The 15,089-nt window shown below is 30.4% G+C and overlaps 2 protein-coding genes across 2 annotated transcripts; one reads left to right on the top strand and one right to left on the bottom strand.

The window, feature by feature from the left end:
* Window positions 1-711: 711 nt before the first annotated feature.
* On the top strand, window positions 712-2,915 carry LOC131605064 (probable myosin-binding protein 5). The gene is made up of 2 exons (XM_058877464.1): window positions 712-1,658; window positions 1,791-2,915. The coding sequence occupies exons 1-2, from the start codon at window positions 938-940 to the stop codon at window positions 2,576-2,578; spliced, it is 1,509 nt and encodes a 502-aa protein (XP_058733447.1). The 5' UTR covers window positions 712-937; the 3' UTR covers window positions 2,579-2,915.
* Window positions 2,916-3,063: 148 nt separating this feature from the next.
* Window positions 3,064-4,956, bottom strand: LOC131605054 (transcription factor BHLH089). The gene is made up of 5 exons (XM_058877455.1): window positions 4,354-4,956; window positions 4,196-4,261; window positions 4,035-4,103; window positions 3,868-3,945; window positions 3,064-3,572 (listed from the first exon to the last, which is right to left on the bottom strand). The coding sequence occupies exons 1-5, from the start codon at window positions 4,690-4,692 to the stop codon at window positions 3,444-3,446; spliced, it is 681 nt and encodes a 226-aa protein (XP_058733438.1). The 5' UTR covers window positions 4,693-4,956; the 3' UTR covers window positions 3,064-3,443.
* Between the last annotated feature and the right edge of the window lie 10,133 nt (window positions 4,957-15,089).

Raw genomic sequence — 15,089 nt, 5'->3', positions numbered from 1 at the left:
TTCAATTTAGGTTAATTGATTACAATTTTCTTATATTTTTAAATAAAATAATTTGTATTATTTGTATGATAAAGAAGTGTTCAATGACATACATATTAACTTATGTCACTTAGGTCAAGCCTGATCATCAATTGGTCCACCATATCATAAAAAATATTTCAAAAAGAAATGGAGGACTATATTCATAAAAATATTAAAATAGAGAGACTAAATACATTATTTTTAATTTGTCAAAAAAAAGTACATTATTTTTAAATTAAGAGATAAAAAAGAAAATTAGAGACTAAAATCACATTTAAGCCATTAGTTTTAAAGTCGTCTCGATAAATCAGTTTGGTAAGTCAGTTCACTTGATATTGATACATGACATCTGATTACATGAGCACGGATTCGTCATCTCTTTTTTTCAAATCCATGAATGCTGATGATTAATTAATATAATAATCTTGGCGCATTTAACCAATCACATATATGATCAATAATAGATAGATCGATCCACGCAAGTTGTTATATTTTGATAAGTACTTGTAAGTTTGTAGGATTCCATGCAAATATAAGACAGATTATGAAACAAATTAAGTTTATAGACAAACCTTTATTTTAGGATAATTAATGTGTTTGGTTTTTGAAAACAACAACAAACAACTGTTTCATCTAATTATAACCAAATGAGTTCCACCACCCAAAACATTCTCATTCTTATCCTTTGCAAATCCATGCAGATGAAGCCAGAGAAACACACAGAGAAATTAAGGTTGTGATCTCCTCATCCAAACAAGGTCATGATCTTTCCTTCCATATTATATTGCCAAAATCTCAAATAACTGCACCAGCTTTATCTTGAATCTTCACCAACACAAGAGATTGCAAAAAGTTTGGCTTTATCCTTATCTTTTGCATTCTACTTGTTGTTGGTTCTTGAAAGAAAAAAAAAAACATGACGTCTCGATTGGTTACTTGTTTCGGTGGGCGAATTCTAGGGAAGCTTTCACACTTTGTGTTGTGCATGGTGCTTGAATGGGTGTTGATGATTTCACTCTTCATTGATGGGTTTCTAGCATTTTTCACCATTGAGTTTTCAAGATTCTTTGGTTTGGAAATTCCGTGCTGGCTCTGCGCGAAGATGAATCATGTTCTCGCGCACAATACGCCTAATTTTTATTACAACAATTCCATTTGCGTGGCTCACAAGAAAGACCTTTCGTCTATGGCGTTTTGTCACAATCACAAGAAGCTTTCTGATATAAGACAGATGTGTGAAGGGTGTTTACTTTCGTTCGCAACGCAGAAGGAATCGGATTGTGATACCTATAAGTCTCTTGTAGGGGTTTTGAATAAGAATCTTGATTGCTTTGTTGAGGATGGACAGAATATTCAATTGAGTTTGAAGGATGGCGAGGTCTTGCAGGATGAGAAAAGAAGTACTCAGAAATGTGCATGCTGTGGAGCACCGTTGAAACTCAAATCTTCAATCTCAAGAAAGAATTCAGGGTCGTTTTCACAACCTCCCGCCGCTTTGCCACCAATTTGTCCAATCGCGACGCCAAAATCTGAGGAATCTCCCAGTGTAGATTCACCTCAAATCCTGTCTGCAAAAAAGGATTCAGAGGTTCCTCAGAATGAGGATGACAGCAACCTTAAAATCCAGAATACTAAATGTGAGTGCATATAAAAACATGAATTGAGTTTTGAATTATCTATAACCTATTACATGCTATCAATGAATCAAAATGTGCTATAACATAACTACATTGAGACATTGACAGTGAACATATCAATTTTTTATGCAGTAAAGGAAGTACCAAAAGAAGTGGCGCTGCCTCAATTGACAGTTTCCGATGATATGAACATAGAGTCCCCGAAAACCCCGTCTTTACCATGGAGCAGCAGGTTTTTTGGAGTTCCATTTACAGATTCCCCAAACAACAGTCCAAGATGGTTTTCAGCGCCGATCAAGAAATCACCTCTAGAAAAGACTGAATTCGCCTCTGACTCTATCGACGTTAGTTGTCAAACTGAAGAAGACGATCCCGTCTTAAACAATTTGAAGAGGCAAGTTCGTCTGGATCGCAAGTCACTCATGGCTTTGTACATGGAGCTGGATGAAGAGAGGAGTGCTGCAGCTGTTGCGGCCAACAACGCAATGGCTATGATCACCCGCTTACAGGAAGAGAAGGCAGCTTTGCAGATGGATTCTTCGCAGTATCAAAGAATGATGGAGGAGCAGATAGAGTATGATGAAGAAGTCCTGCAAGAAACTAATGAGCTGCTTCTCAAACTTGAGGAAGAAGTCAAGAGTTTAGATACCGAATTGGAGGTTTATAGAGATAAATATGGATACTTGACAGAAGATGATGTTAAGGCTCATGGTGGCAACAACAGCTTTACAACCGGGTCTATTGAAGGCGAGGAGGATGTAGAAAAAAACCTCGACCTTCAACAACCTGGTTCGTCGAAGGCATATAACGGGGAAGGGAAAATCAAGGAGTCGCTAAAAGATTTTAGAATGGAGAGAACATATCTTCTTGGCCGGAAGAAAATGGAAACTGGAACTCTTTTGACAGAGAGTGGAATATAACACAGTAATACTTAACTTGTCCTTTAGCGTGAACGATTGCCATTTTCTATTTTCTCTTATTGAGTATGTTCAAACTCAAATAGTTAGCTCGTACGGAAGATACTATGTTATTAAACACTAGATGCTTCGCGAAAGGGCCACTTGAGTAACGGAAGCAGCGAGTAAAGTTATTTGATCTCTCTGCTGTTTGATCTCTCTATTTTCTCTTATTAACATCCTCATTACTAGGCTTGTAGTAGTCTTTGCTAGGATAATTTGGATACTTGTGTGAATTTTAAATGTTTATATGGTTATTTTCAATTTCTTAATTGGTATATACTTCTGTCTTGCATGCAAACACTACAAATTATACTACTGGTTTGATTCGCTAACTTTCTACAACTTCACATTCTTGTGAATGAAAATAGCTTTTCCATCAAAATGCAACAGGGTCATTAAATACATAAATTTCAATCATTTTTATTGAACAATAAGATACAGAAATCTGATACATATTTATTGATAATCTGATTCTTACAATGACTCAATTTTCCTAACAAGGGGAAACTTCCGTACCCGAATACATATACTGCCAGTTACATATGAATATGAATACATATCATGAAAGCAAAATCCCATTGCAGCAGATGAGCATAATAACATTATTTCAGCAGCTATCAGATTGAAGCACAGCATAGTATACTCAATCAGATTATGCAAATGGAGATTATATGTATTTTTCTACAAATGATGTGTACAATATTCTAGACAATGACTAGGTCGTCAATAGCGCGCCGTGGTGACCAACCCCTGTGATATTTCGTAATTTTAAATGAAAAACCAACCGTACTGATTGCTGTATCATTCCCAATGAATCGTCCTTTTGCTACGATGTTTTATCTAAACTACCTGCTATCTGCATATGTAGCCATCCTGGCTGTGATCCCTGAGCATAGCCCCTTCCTGCTTGCGATCCAAATACTATTCCAGAAAGGTCAAATGGTTGAGCACCAACCTAAACCAACAGATCAGCTAGTAAATATTAACAGTGCTAAAAAGCAATGATCTCTTAAAGAAAATTTTCATAGAAAACATTTTTTTTGATAAATACAGAAAATCTTCTAAAATGAACTGATAGGATGAAATATGTTAACACAGAATCAATCTGGATAATTGATGTGTCAGTTAGAAATTGAACTCTGAACCAACAGTTTAAACCCATTTAACTCAACTAGCACATTCCAGTCGTCGATCCACCCCAAATTTGCTTTGAGAGTAGATTAACATGAATCTCAATTAGTTAGACTTACATCTTTTAAAGGGAAACAATCAATAGAAGGGTGCATATTCAATCTTGAATTAACTGCTTCAAGCTTCATTGAAAGAAACTGAAAAAAGAAATTAAAAGTAAGTTAATTTCCACACAAAACAATAATTAAATCAGAGAAAATAATAAAAATATAAAAGAAATAAGCACCTCAACTTGATGTTGTAGCGATTGAATATAATTGATTATCTCATCAAGCACAAGTGCTTTACCAATTACCTAAACAATTTAAAAAAAAAACATATAAACAATAATTCAATACAAAATTAGAAAATTAGAAAATTATAAAACATTGTTATTATTTTTACTACCTTGTTACATCCTGGAACTAAATCTTGTAGAATTTTCATTCTCTCACTAATCTTTTCTCTTCTCGCCTGTCATAAAAATAATTAAAAGATATTTAAATATTTTCACGATCCCGAAAATAAATTAAAATTGGAAATATTAATAATGAAATTGCTGTTACTCTTTCAGCGAGACTGTGACTATCGGTGGCTTGGCCTCTTCTTGCTCTAACGTGAATATAATCTTGTTTAGCTGGCGGTGGCGGTGGCGGTTGCGATTCAGAAGAAGGTTTCGCATTCTGCTGTTGTTTCTGTGCTGAAATTGTATCTGGTTCGGGTTTAAACGCAGCGTTTTGATCATCCTCTTGTAGTGCTAGTTTAACATGCTTAGTGGCAGAGTCATTGTTGGAGAGGGAGTTGTTTCGTTTGTTGTTGTTTTGGGATGAGAAATGAGGCCAAATTTCTGATAAAGAAGGATTAGCAGAAGAGAAAGTGCAATCGTTGATGAGAGGATGCTCCATTGTTGTTGATAATAACAATAGTAATAATAATAATGAAGAGATTGTTGTGATTTTATTTATTAAGGTAGTAGTAGTACTAGTATAGTACTAGCAATTATGAGTTTGATGTTGATCAATGATCATAAATTTTTTGTAGAGTGTGTCTGACTCGAGAATTAGTCTATGCAATTGCGTGGTAGCATGGAGAAGAGAAGAAGAATTATGTGAGAAATTGATGAGGTTAGTTTGTGATATCCCTTTCGGCCTGGAGTGGAGAGTGTTGAGTACTGCGCTTCTTATCTACTTATCATTGTCACTTTTAGGTGGTGGGTTCTACTGTAAGGCTGGATTACTGTTATGAAATTACCCCAAACTGTTGTTATTATTGTGTGTTGTTTAGCAAAAATAAGAAAGAAAATGAAAGGTGAAAGTAATGTGGTGGATAGGTTTTTGTTCGGTTTCTGTAAATATAGTTTGGCCTAGGTGAATAATAGTATTAAAATTAACCTGTGTGAGATTTGGGAAGTTTACATCTTTAACAATTTCTTTCACCCATTTTGTTCATAAATTAATGCTTTACACTTTAAACATTTAGGCTAATAGCTTTTTGTCTCTTCATTTATAGATTAATTTTCCTTGTCTTATCTCTTATTTTAGATTGATGCACGATCCAATATGTATTGTGACCAAAATGAGTGTTGTTTAGGATCTGTTTGGTTCAACGGAGAGGAGGGAAGCGGAAGGAAGGGAAGAAAATATTTTTAATTAGAAATATGTTTGGTTCAGGAGGGGAGGGGAGAAATTTTAAAACTAATTTACCTTTTAACCCTTAAAATATGATAACACTCTTGCTAAATCAAATAAAAACAATGTGAATTTTAGAATTTTTGACAATTCATAAACAACATAGATAGTCAAATACAAAATATTTAGTATTTCAAATACTTTAAAATATATCAAAGCGTAAATAAAATATTGATAAATTTCATACAATAATAATATAATCTATGATTAGATGAATCATTTATCATCTTGATGATCTATCTAATTCTATAAAATATTTATAAAATTAGATTTTATATATATATATATATATATATATATATATATATATATATATATATATATATATATATCTTATACTACAATTACATATTATATATAAATATGTAATGCAGCACAATATCTTATAAAACAATTAAGTTTTTATAAATAAAATAATAAATAAAATAAAACACATGAAAAAATAAAAAAAAGTTGAGTCAACATACTAACAAAAAATAATAGAGTTGTTGTAAAAAAATGGAGGAATTCTAATAAAGCGACAAAAATTAACGTATAATATATATTAAAAACAATTTAGGATTTTTATTAAAAAGTAAGGGTAATTTTGTCAATATATACAAAAATAAATTTTATTATTACTCCTCTCCCTCCCCTTCCCTCAAAATCCCTTCAAATTGAAGGTAACAAAAAGTTGCTCCAAGATGGAATCTGATTACCTCCAATCCCCTCCCCTCATAATAAAAAATTGAACCAAACACAATTAACTTAAAATATTCCTTCCCTTTCCCTCCCCTCCCCTCCAAACCCCCAACCAAACAGACCCTTAAAATATTTAGACAAAGATTATGAAATATAATGATATTGTCATAAAACACTACACCTTTACTAATTTAGCCTTATAAATGTATTGAAAGTCGTTTACAGAGTAATAATTAAAGAGTTAGTTGGAAAAAAAAGCAATCATTACTACATTGAAAAATGAGAATGACATTCATTTTAAAACGGATTTTATTTGTTAAAACGACACTCATTTTGAAACGGAAGAAGTGTTTGATGAAGAAAATTCACAAGGATATATATCTTGCGAAACAATTGTCTTAAAGAAGATTTTAAAATCCCTAAACCTTAAATCATAAATGTAAAAGTCTAAAAGAACTATTCATACTAAGGTACGCGTTTGGATCCTCTCCAATTGTTTATATTCTGCTATTCATGCTGCTTCTTATCCAACAGCTAAAACAATTTAAAGAAAGAAAATAAAAATAAGAAAACAATATTGAAGAAATATCAATGGTGGGGATTGAAGCAGAATTAGGAGCAGGAGAGAAACAAAACCATTTGTGTTTTTGACTCAATGTATTAATAAAAAGAATAGAGTGACACTCTTTTACCCATGCAAGGGCAAGAGTTTTTAATGAGGCACCCTATTTACTAATATTGCACTTTTTCAAGAAAATGATGATTTATTGCACCCTTTGGAGTATTGTTGAACCCTTCAAGATATTATTGCGCCTTCTAGAGTATTGTTGCGCCCTTTAGGGTATCGTTACACCAACCAAGATATTTTTTCTCCCTCCAATGTATTGTTGTGATATTTGGGTTTTCATTGTATCCTTCATGATGACATCATGCCCTTAGAAGCAACCTTTCATCGAATGAAAGGCCTTTCCTTCCGAAGCAATATCTTGAGCATGAGCTTGCTCAAAAATATGAAACTCTTAAATAAATCCAAATAAGATAAAAAAAAAGTAAAAAAGGTGGACAAAACATTAAATATAACTTGTTGAAATTGCAAAGTTGCTTTAAGTCAAAAATCCCTCAAAAAGGCGTGGTTATATGAATAAAAAAGCCCAGAAGGGGGGAGGGGGGACCATTACATAAAACACTTAAGCGGGGTGTCAATATTACATAAATATTCAAATTACAAACAACCAAATCTAATTATATGGAAAGGTAGGCTTGATCTCCTCAAGAACAAATTTGTCCTCACCATTAATAAGATGAGTAACACCTTGCTCTGAAATAGTAAGATTGTCTTTCTCACAAGTATACATGTCATTTTCTTCAGGCTCATCTTCTTCCTCGACTAACTATCCATCCCGAATGACCATGAAATATTCGATCTCGCTTAAATCCAAGTCAAGATACTTGAAATATACATGTTATTTTGCCTTTTCAAATGCGTGGTCAGCGGCAAGAACACTCTTTGCACGAGAATTTTCCAAATCAGTTTGTAATGAAGCCTTGGAGGTATCCTCAACATTGATATTATCCTTTAGGGTTATAAAATCCACCCTCTCCTCCTCCATCTCTTTGTCCCGCTTCTAGCGTTCCTCATCTTTTTTCCTTTTTGTATGCCTCTCACTTTTCTAGAGAGCATTAAACCTCTTGATGATATTTGTCCAAGAAGGTGAGCTTTATGTTGGATGAGTCCAACAAAATCTTATTATTGTTAAAACCTTCTCTTGTCATTACCATCTATTTCTTAGTGCATCTATTAACTACCCAAGCTGATCATATAGGTCAAACATCACTTGATCCAAAACAATGACCCTTAGGTGGTAGGTATTTGCCATATTGAGAAATTGCTTTGTGCCCATATTCTTAACCATCTTAAGATCATTAGGAAGGTTAAGATTATTATGTAATATGATCACAAAATCGAAATATTTATTTTAGAGAGAGAGCACAACCCTACTTCTAGAAGGAGTCAATGAACATGTTCCTTGAGAAGACGCAATCACATCATCATCATCATCATCCAGAGGCGTCTCATGTTCCAAATCTACGGAGGAGTACACCTCAAAGGCACACACTTTTCAAATATCAGAACATAGAACCCTCTTTTGCTCCAAACACAAGTAGTGATCTTCTTCTTATATTGATCGTAAGTACAAAACACCCCACCTCCATAAAGTTTTTTTTAATCATTATTCATAATTAGGGATGCACACTGATTGGGTTGGACAGAGTTTGGTCTAAGCCGTTGCTCGGCTTTATCATCCGACTCGCAACTTCGCAGTCAAAATCGAATCAAATTGACATGATCATTTATTGATTGAGTTCGCGCAGGTTGTGTTTCAAATAAAAAAATATTTTTAATATCTTTTTCAATTATTAAAATATTGTAACACAAATTACACAATTCAATACACTTACGCACATTTTAATATTCAAATAGGATGAAACACATCATATAATGTATCATAAAATGAATCTATATACCAGAACACTTAATAATAGTAAAAAATTCTTAAAAAACACACAATTTTCATAAAATATGTTAGTAAAAAAGTGTAAAAAAAATTAAGAAACAACTTTTAGTTTTAAAATTATTTAAACTCATTGATTTAGTAGTAGTATTGAGGTAACTAAAAAAAATTAATAAAATTATTGTGTGTAGTGATACATTAATTTTATATTTTTATTTAAAATAAAAAAAAAATCACTAACAACACATTAATAGATTGGGTCTACAAATTAAAAAAAACTCAAATATAATATGCCGGATGGATTGGATATACTCATAAATAAATAGATTATGATAATTTATAAGTTAATTCGATTTAAATCGACGGATTTGCGGGTCAACCCACACCTACGAACACACTTGTCCATATTAGTAATTTTTCAAGATACTCGTAGAAAGATTTATATCATTGGGTAGGATTGATTGTTGATATTAGTAGGTTTTAATTAAAATAATTGTAGGTGTATAGTAATAATAAATTCTAAAAGTAAAAATAAATGAAATTTTATACTAAAATCAAATATGTTATATCAAAACCTGTCATTTTATTATTTTATTTCATTTAGTTTAATTACAATTTACAATTATAAGAAATTTAACATTTTAATCTTAATATGATATTCACACTAAAACATTAAAATACTAAAAGTAACAAATATTTAAAATAAAAGAATATCTAAATAGTAAAACTTATGAAAACACATGGGTGTGTTTGATTTGCAAAATATGAATAATTGGATAGAACAGTATTAGAGACAATACATAACATTGATAACAGTACAAGACAATTTTTTGTATTACTAGAAAGTACAAAACAGTACAAGACAACTTTTTGTATTGTATTGTATTTGATGGTTAATACAGTGAGCAATTTTGTTCTCGATTTTGCTTATGATATATATGCACCAGACAAAATAATATAATTTTTACAATAATATTATTTATTGATATATAAAATATAATATTTATGAACCAAAATATTAAATAATAAAGAAGAAAAAATAAAGAAATAATTTTTTTACTCTACTTTATTTAATATGTTTATGCAGTAGACAGAATAATATAATTTTTTATATAATATTTTTTATTGATATAAAAAATATTGTTATTTATGAATCAAATGAGAGAGAAGAAAAATAATAAATAGATATTTTTCTCTACTTTGTTTGATATGTCGATGAACCGAATAAAAATAATATAATTTTTATTATAATATTTGTATTGATATATAAAATACTAATATTATATTTATGAATTAAAATATTAAATAATGAGGAAGAGTGTAAAATATGGTATTTTAATTTTTTTTTTGATAATTTGTGTTTGGGACAAAAAGTTGTCCCATAATTTAGTGGGGGACAATAATTCATAGTTTTGTCCAATTCTTTACCATATTTTTTTATCCAATATCATAATTAGTTTTTGCATCATACAATATAAAAAAATTTATTCTGTCTAGTACTTCATTTAAAAAAAGAAAAATCAAACGCACCCTAGATCTTTATACCATCCTATTACCTATAGTGAGTAATCAATTCAATAATTAAATTTCATCTAATATCAAACTTAATCAATTAGTTTTTTAACTATATATATATTTTTTGTCTAAAATATCAAAGTTCATTTCAATATTTGAAAACTAGATACCAATTTTGTAAAATTCACAAGATATATAATGATGAGAAAAGGGGTGATGCACTGACAGTGTAAAATATTTTTACACTGTCAACCAATCACCATCCATGTATCCAATTAAACTATTTTTTTATTTAAAAAAAACTTAATGACATGACGCATTTATGATTTTCTATTGGATGACAGTGTAAAATTATTAATGAAGATTTATTATTTTTATGACCGAATTCTCTAGATAACATACTTTTTCTTTTCTAGACCCTATTATCATTCATTGAGTTGGAACAAAACCAGTTGTCAAACAAGGACTCATGGGGGTAGTCCAAGGTTCCAAATTGTGTTTGATCAATTGATAGCAGAGAACAAACAACTTTCAAAATCTTAGTCGATTTACCTATCAACCAAATGGATAATATTAATGAATTGACCCTTGTGTTGATTCTTCCTGTTATATTCATATATTCCCATTTTGAATGGTTAATGAATTGATATCTATTAAAGGGTAGACTAATGGTGGCAAAATTTAGCACTTAATAAAATTGAAAATTTATTAAAGGATATCTAAGAAAAACATACCGTTATTAGTCATTTAATTATGAGAATATTTTATGTAAAAAGTTAATTTTGAATCTAAATCACTACACTTTTATCTCCCTTCAAGTGTTTATTTGCCATTTAGTCACTAATAAAAACAATCATTGATCAACGATTAATCAAACATATATGATTTTTATACAAACTTCAGATACATTGTAAAAAAAAAAATTTTTTTGTTGGGTATAGTAGAGTAAACTAGACTAGGAGCGTCTATGGTGCGAATCGATCCACGAACCCACTAATCTAAATCGAACCAATCTATAGTCCATTTATTTACGGGTATATCCAACCCAACCTACAATAATCCATTTAGTGTTGATTTGGGTATCGAGTTTGAGTTTTACAACTCACGAACCTGTTGATCAAACTCATTAATGTGACAATAAATAATTTTTTTATTTTTTATTATTATTTTAAATAAAAATATAAAATTATTGTCTGATTACTAACCATAATTTTTCTTAAAAAACTTTATTCTTCACCAATAATATTACTAGATCAATAAGTTTATGTAATTCTAAGACTAAATATTTTTTCTTATTTTCTTTTATATCATTTTCAATTTACGTATTTTATAAAAATAACGTGTCTTGAGAAATTTTGATGAATATTATTAAATATTATATGATGTGGTTCATCCTTTTTTAGTGTTAGAAATAAGTATAAATGTATTGAATTGTGTTACAATATTTTTAAATTGAAAAAAAAAATTAATTTGAAACACAATCCAACCCAACCCATAAATAAACGGGTTGGTCCGAGTCAGTTTTAATAATGAAATTGCGGGTTGGACGACGAATCCAACTCATTAAAGTTTGAACGGGTTGGATAACGAGTTAGGCCAAACCCAGTCCAACCCAACCCATGTACACCCCTAGACTAGATTTCTACCATATAACAAATTATTATCCAAATTGATTTAATGATATATAATAAATATTATACACAAATAGTGTTAGCGCAACAATCGGGAGGTCGAGCGAGGAGCATTCTACTTTGTGAAATCTTAGCAACACACCTTTGTGAGAGACACGACGCATATTCACTAAAAACCTTAAGGTGATAGGTATGTTAATTCTCTTACTTATAAAGTGCTTAATGCCATTTTTAATCAATGTGAGACTTCTTCCTCACATTTGATTCCCAATAAATCGAAGGTAAATGAGTAATAATTGAACTTCAATATTTTTTTTGGATGATAAAATCACTTCTTATAAAAATTATATTTATTGTTTTAGGAGACGTGACGTTGTTATGAATGAATCTTTGTATTCTCTGCAAAAGTTCTACTATTGTTTCTTGTTTCTTCTACTATTGTTTCTTGTTTCTGGTTATAAAAAATTAAAAGTGTCAAGAGCAAATGATATAAAATCATGTTGATGGCTTGAGCAAGATTTTTCATGCTTTACCACTTTATTTGAAACTATTTTGAAGACTGTCTATTCTATTGTAAAACTTTTAGTCTCAATTCCACTAGTGGGGAAATCTCAATTAAATCTACATATGCAGTTTCTCTTCTACCCATCCGTACACAAAAATATTTGTTAACCTAATTGTCGATCTTCTCTCCTTCGATTAGGCATGGCAACGGGGCGGGGCGGGAACGGTTTTTACCTCCCCAAACCCAAACCCGAATCCCCAATCAATCCCCGTTACCCGCCCCAAACGCAAACGGGGATGGGGGATTAAAACTCAAACCCGTCCTTGACGGGTTCGGGTATCCCCGCCCCGCCACCATCTATTTCGTAAAATCAATTTTTTAAATAAAAATATTTACTTTTTCAAAAATCAAATTACGTTATAAATAACAAAATAAAACAATCTCAAAAAAATTCATACATATATTTCAAATATTTAAAATAATAAATACAAATCAAATTATTAAAACATTAGCCACATATTTAATAATATAAATTATGAAATATAAATAATAATGTACATATTGAAATAAACGAGGCGGGTTCGGGGTGGGTACTAGTGTCCCCATTACCCGACCCATTCCCATATTTTCTAATCGGGGAAAACCCAAACCCGAATCCAAACCCAGTCAAAGCGGGTTTTCCCCGTCAACTTCGGCGGGTCTGGGTTTTATTGCCATGTCTACCTTCGATTCACTCAAAATTCATAGACGTCTCTTTTTCACAAACACTTCGACTCACCGAAATATATCAAATAAAATATTTCTAATAAAATTGTGTTGATATTTAAAGTTTTGAAGCTTTCTACGAATTTATTACCAAATATTTTCCAATTTAATTACATAGAAAAAATATGAGTAAAAAAAATAATTATTATCCTAGTTTTAATGATGAGGCTTTATTTTGAATATGATGTTAAAAATCGGGCCCTATAAAAATTCAAATTATTCGTCTTGGATTTACATCATTACAATTAATTATGCTGCATATAAGACGAAGTTCAAGTGGAAAACTATTTTAACAAAGTTTAATTCAATAATCATGGGACTTTATAAATGTCTAATGATACCATAAAACCTTACAAAATAAAATATAAAAATTAACAATAATGTGTGTACCCTCTTTATGGTGCACAAATCAGTATCCACTAAAGAATTAGATTCTACGACAATATATTTTTCTCTTTCATCTATCCTATATCTTTCCTTGTATTCCATTTTTGCTGATGATTTTGCAATCATTTAAGTTGATAATTAAGCTAAACAAAATTTCAACAACTAAAATTTGATTTGCTTTATCAAAACTAATTAAGCTAACGTTCAAAGTTCCCTTTTATTTCCATTTACTAATTTTTCATTTAAAACAATTCGATAAATAACTATACGTATTTTCTAAAAGTTTTTTCTAAAAGATATTCCATATTCAGCCTTGCTATTTTTACACCAATTTTCATACTTAGTATGATACACAGTATATTATCACAAAGCTCTGGCTCAGAAATCAAAGTATATATATATATATATATATATATATATATATATATATATATATATATATATATATATATATATATATATATATATATATATATATATATATATATATATATATATATATATATATATATATATATATATATATATATATATATATATATATATATATATATATATATATATAGGGAGCATATCATATGAGAATGACATATTTATATGAGAATGTGAGAATGAATCTGAACCATTAGATTTTAAAATAAATGGTGAAGATTATGAGTGAATCTTTTTTTTCTCTCTCCTACATCATTTATTTCAAAATGTAGGAGAGAAAAAAAAAGATTCATCCATAATCTCCACCATTTATTTTAAAATCCAATGGTTCAGATTCATTCTCACATTCTCATATAAATATGGCATTCCCATATGATATATATAGATATAGGGAGCATATCATATGAGGATGACATATTTATATGAGAATGTGAGAATGAATCTGAACCATTAGATTTTAAAATAAATGGTGAAGATTATGAGTGAATCTTTTTTTTCTCTCTCCTACATCATTTATTTCAAAATGTAGGAGAGAAAAAAAAAGATTCATCCATAATCTCCACCATTTATTTTAAAATCCAATGGTTCAGATTCATTCTCACATTCTCATATAAATATGGCATTCTCATATGATATATATATATATATATATATATATATATATATATATATATATATATATATATATATATATATATATATATATAGAAGTGTTAGAAAAGAGTGTAAACATATCTTTCCTCTTCCACATTATAATGGTAACTAGTAGTAATTGACAATTATCACAAATTTAAAAGATTATACACGTCTGCGAGGCCCGTTAAAAGAAGGGTCTAATGGGGATCGTCTTTGTGGATAAGTAAGGTGGACTATCACACATGACTTAAGATTTGTCACGGTTAAACCTTGGTTAAAAATGCCCCATAAAAAATTTGTAACACTTAAACTATGGTTAAATAAGACATATATTTGTTTTGTCATTGTTAAACTACGGCTAATCTACACACGACCTCCAAAAATTTGAGACAGATCTGAGTCCAATTGCCACTCAGACCATCCCGTTCAAGCCACAAAAGTTCAAGGCAATCCAGTTAGAAAGGATCTCCATTGTTTGATATAAGTAAACAACTTTCCTCGATCGAAGTAAAAGAAAATATTTCTCCAAGTGATGCAAGCTCAAAAGTG

Source organism: Vicia villosa, linkage group LG1 (assembly GCF_029867415.1).
Source record: "Vicia villosa cultivar HV-30 ecotype Madison, WI linkage group LG1, Vvil1.0, whole genome shotgun sequence".
Classification (NCBI taxonomy): Eukaryota; Viridiplantae; Streptophyta; class Magnoliopsida; order Fabales; family Fabaceae; genus Vicia; species Vicia villosa.
Note: the sequence above shows the minus strand (reverse complement) of the source record. Positions and strands in the feature narration are given on the sequence as shown.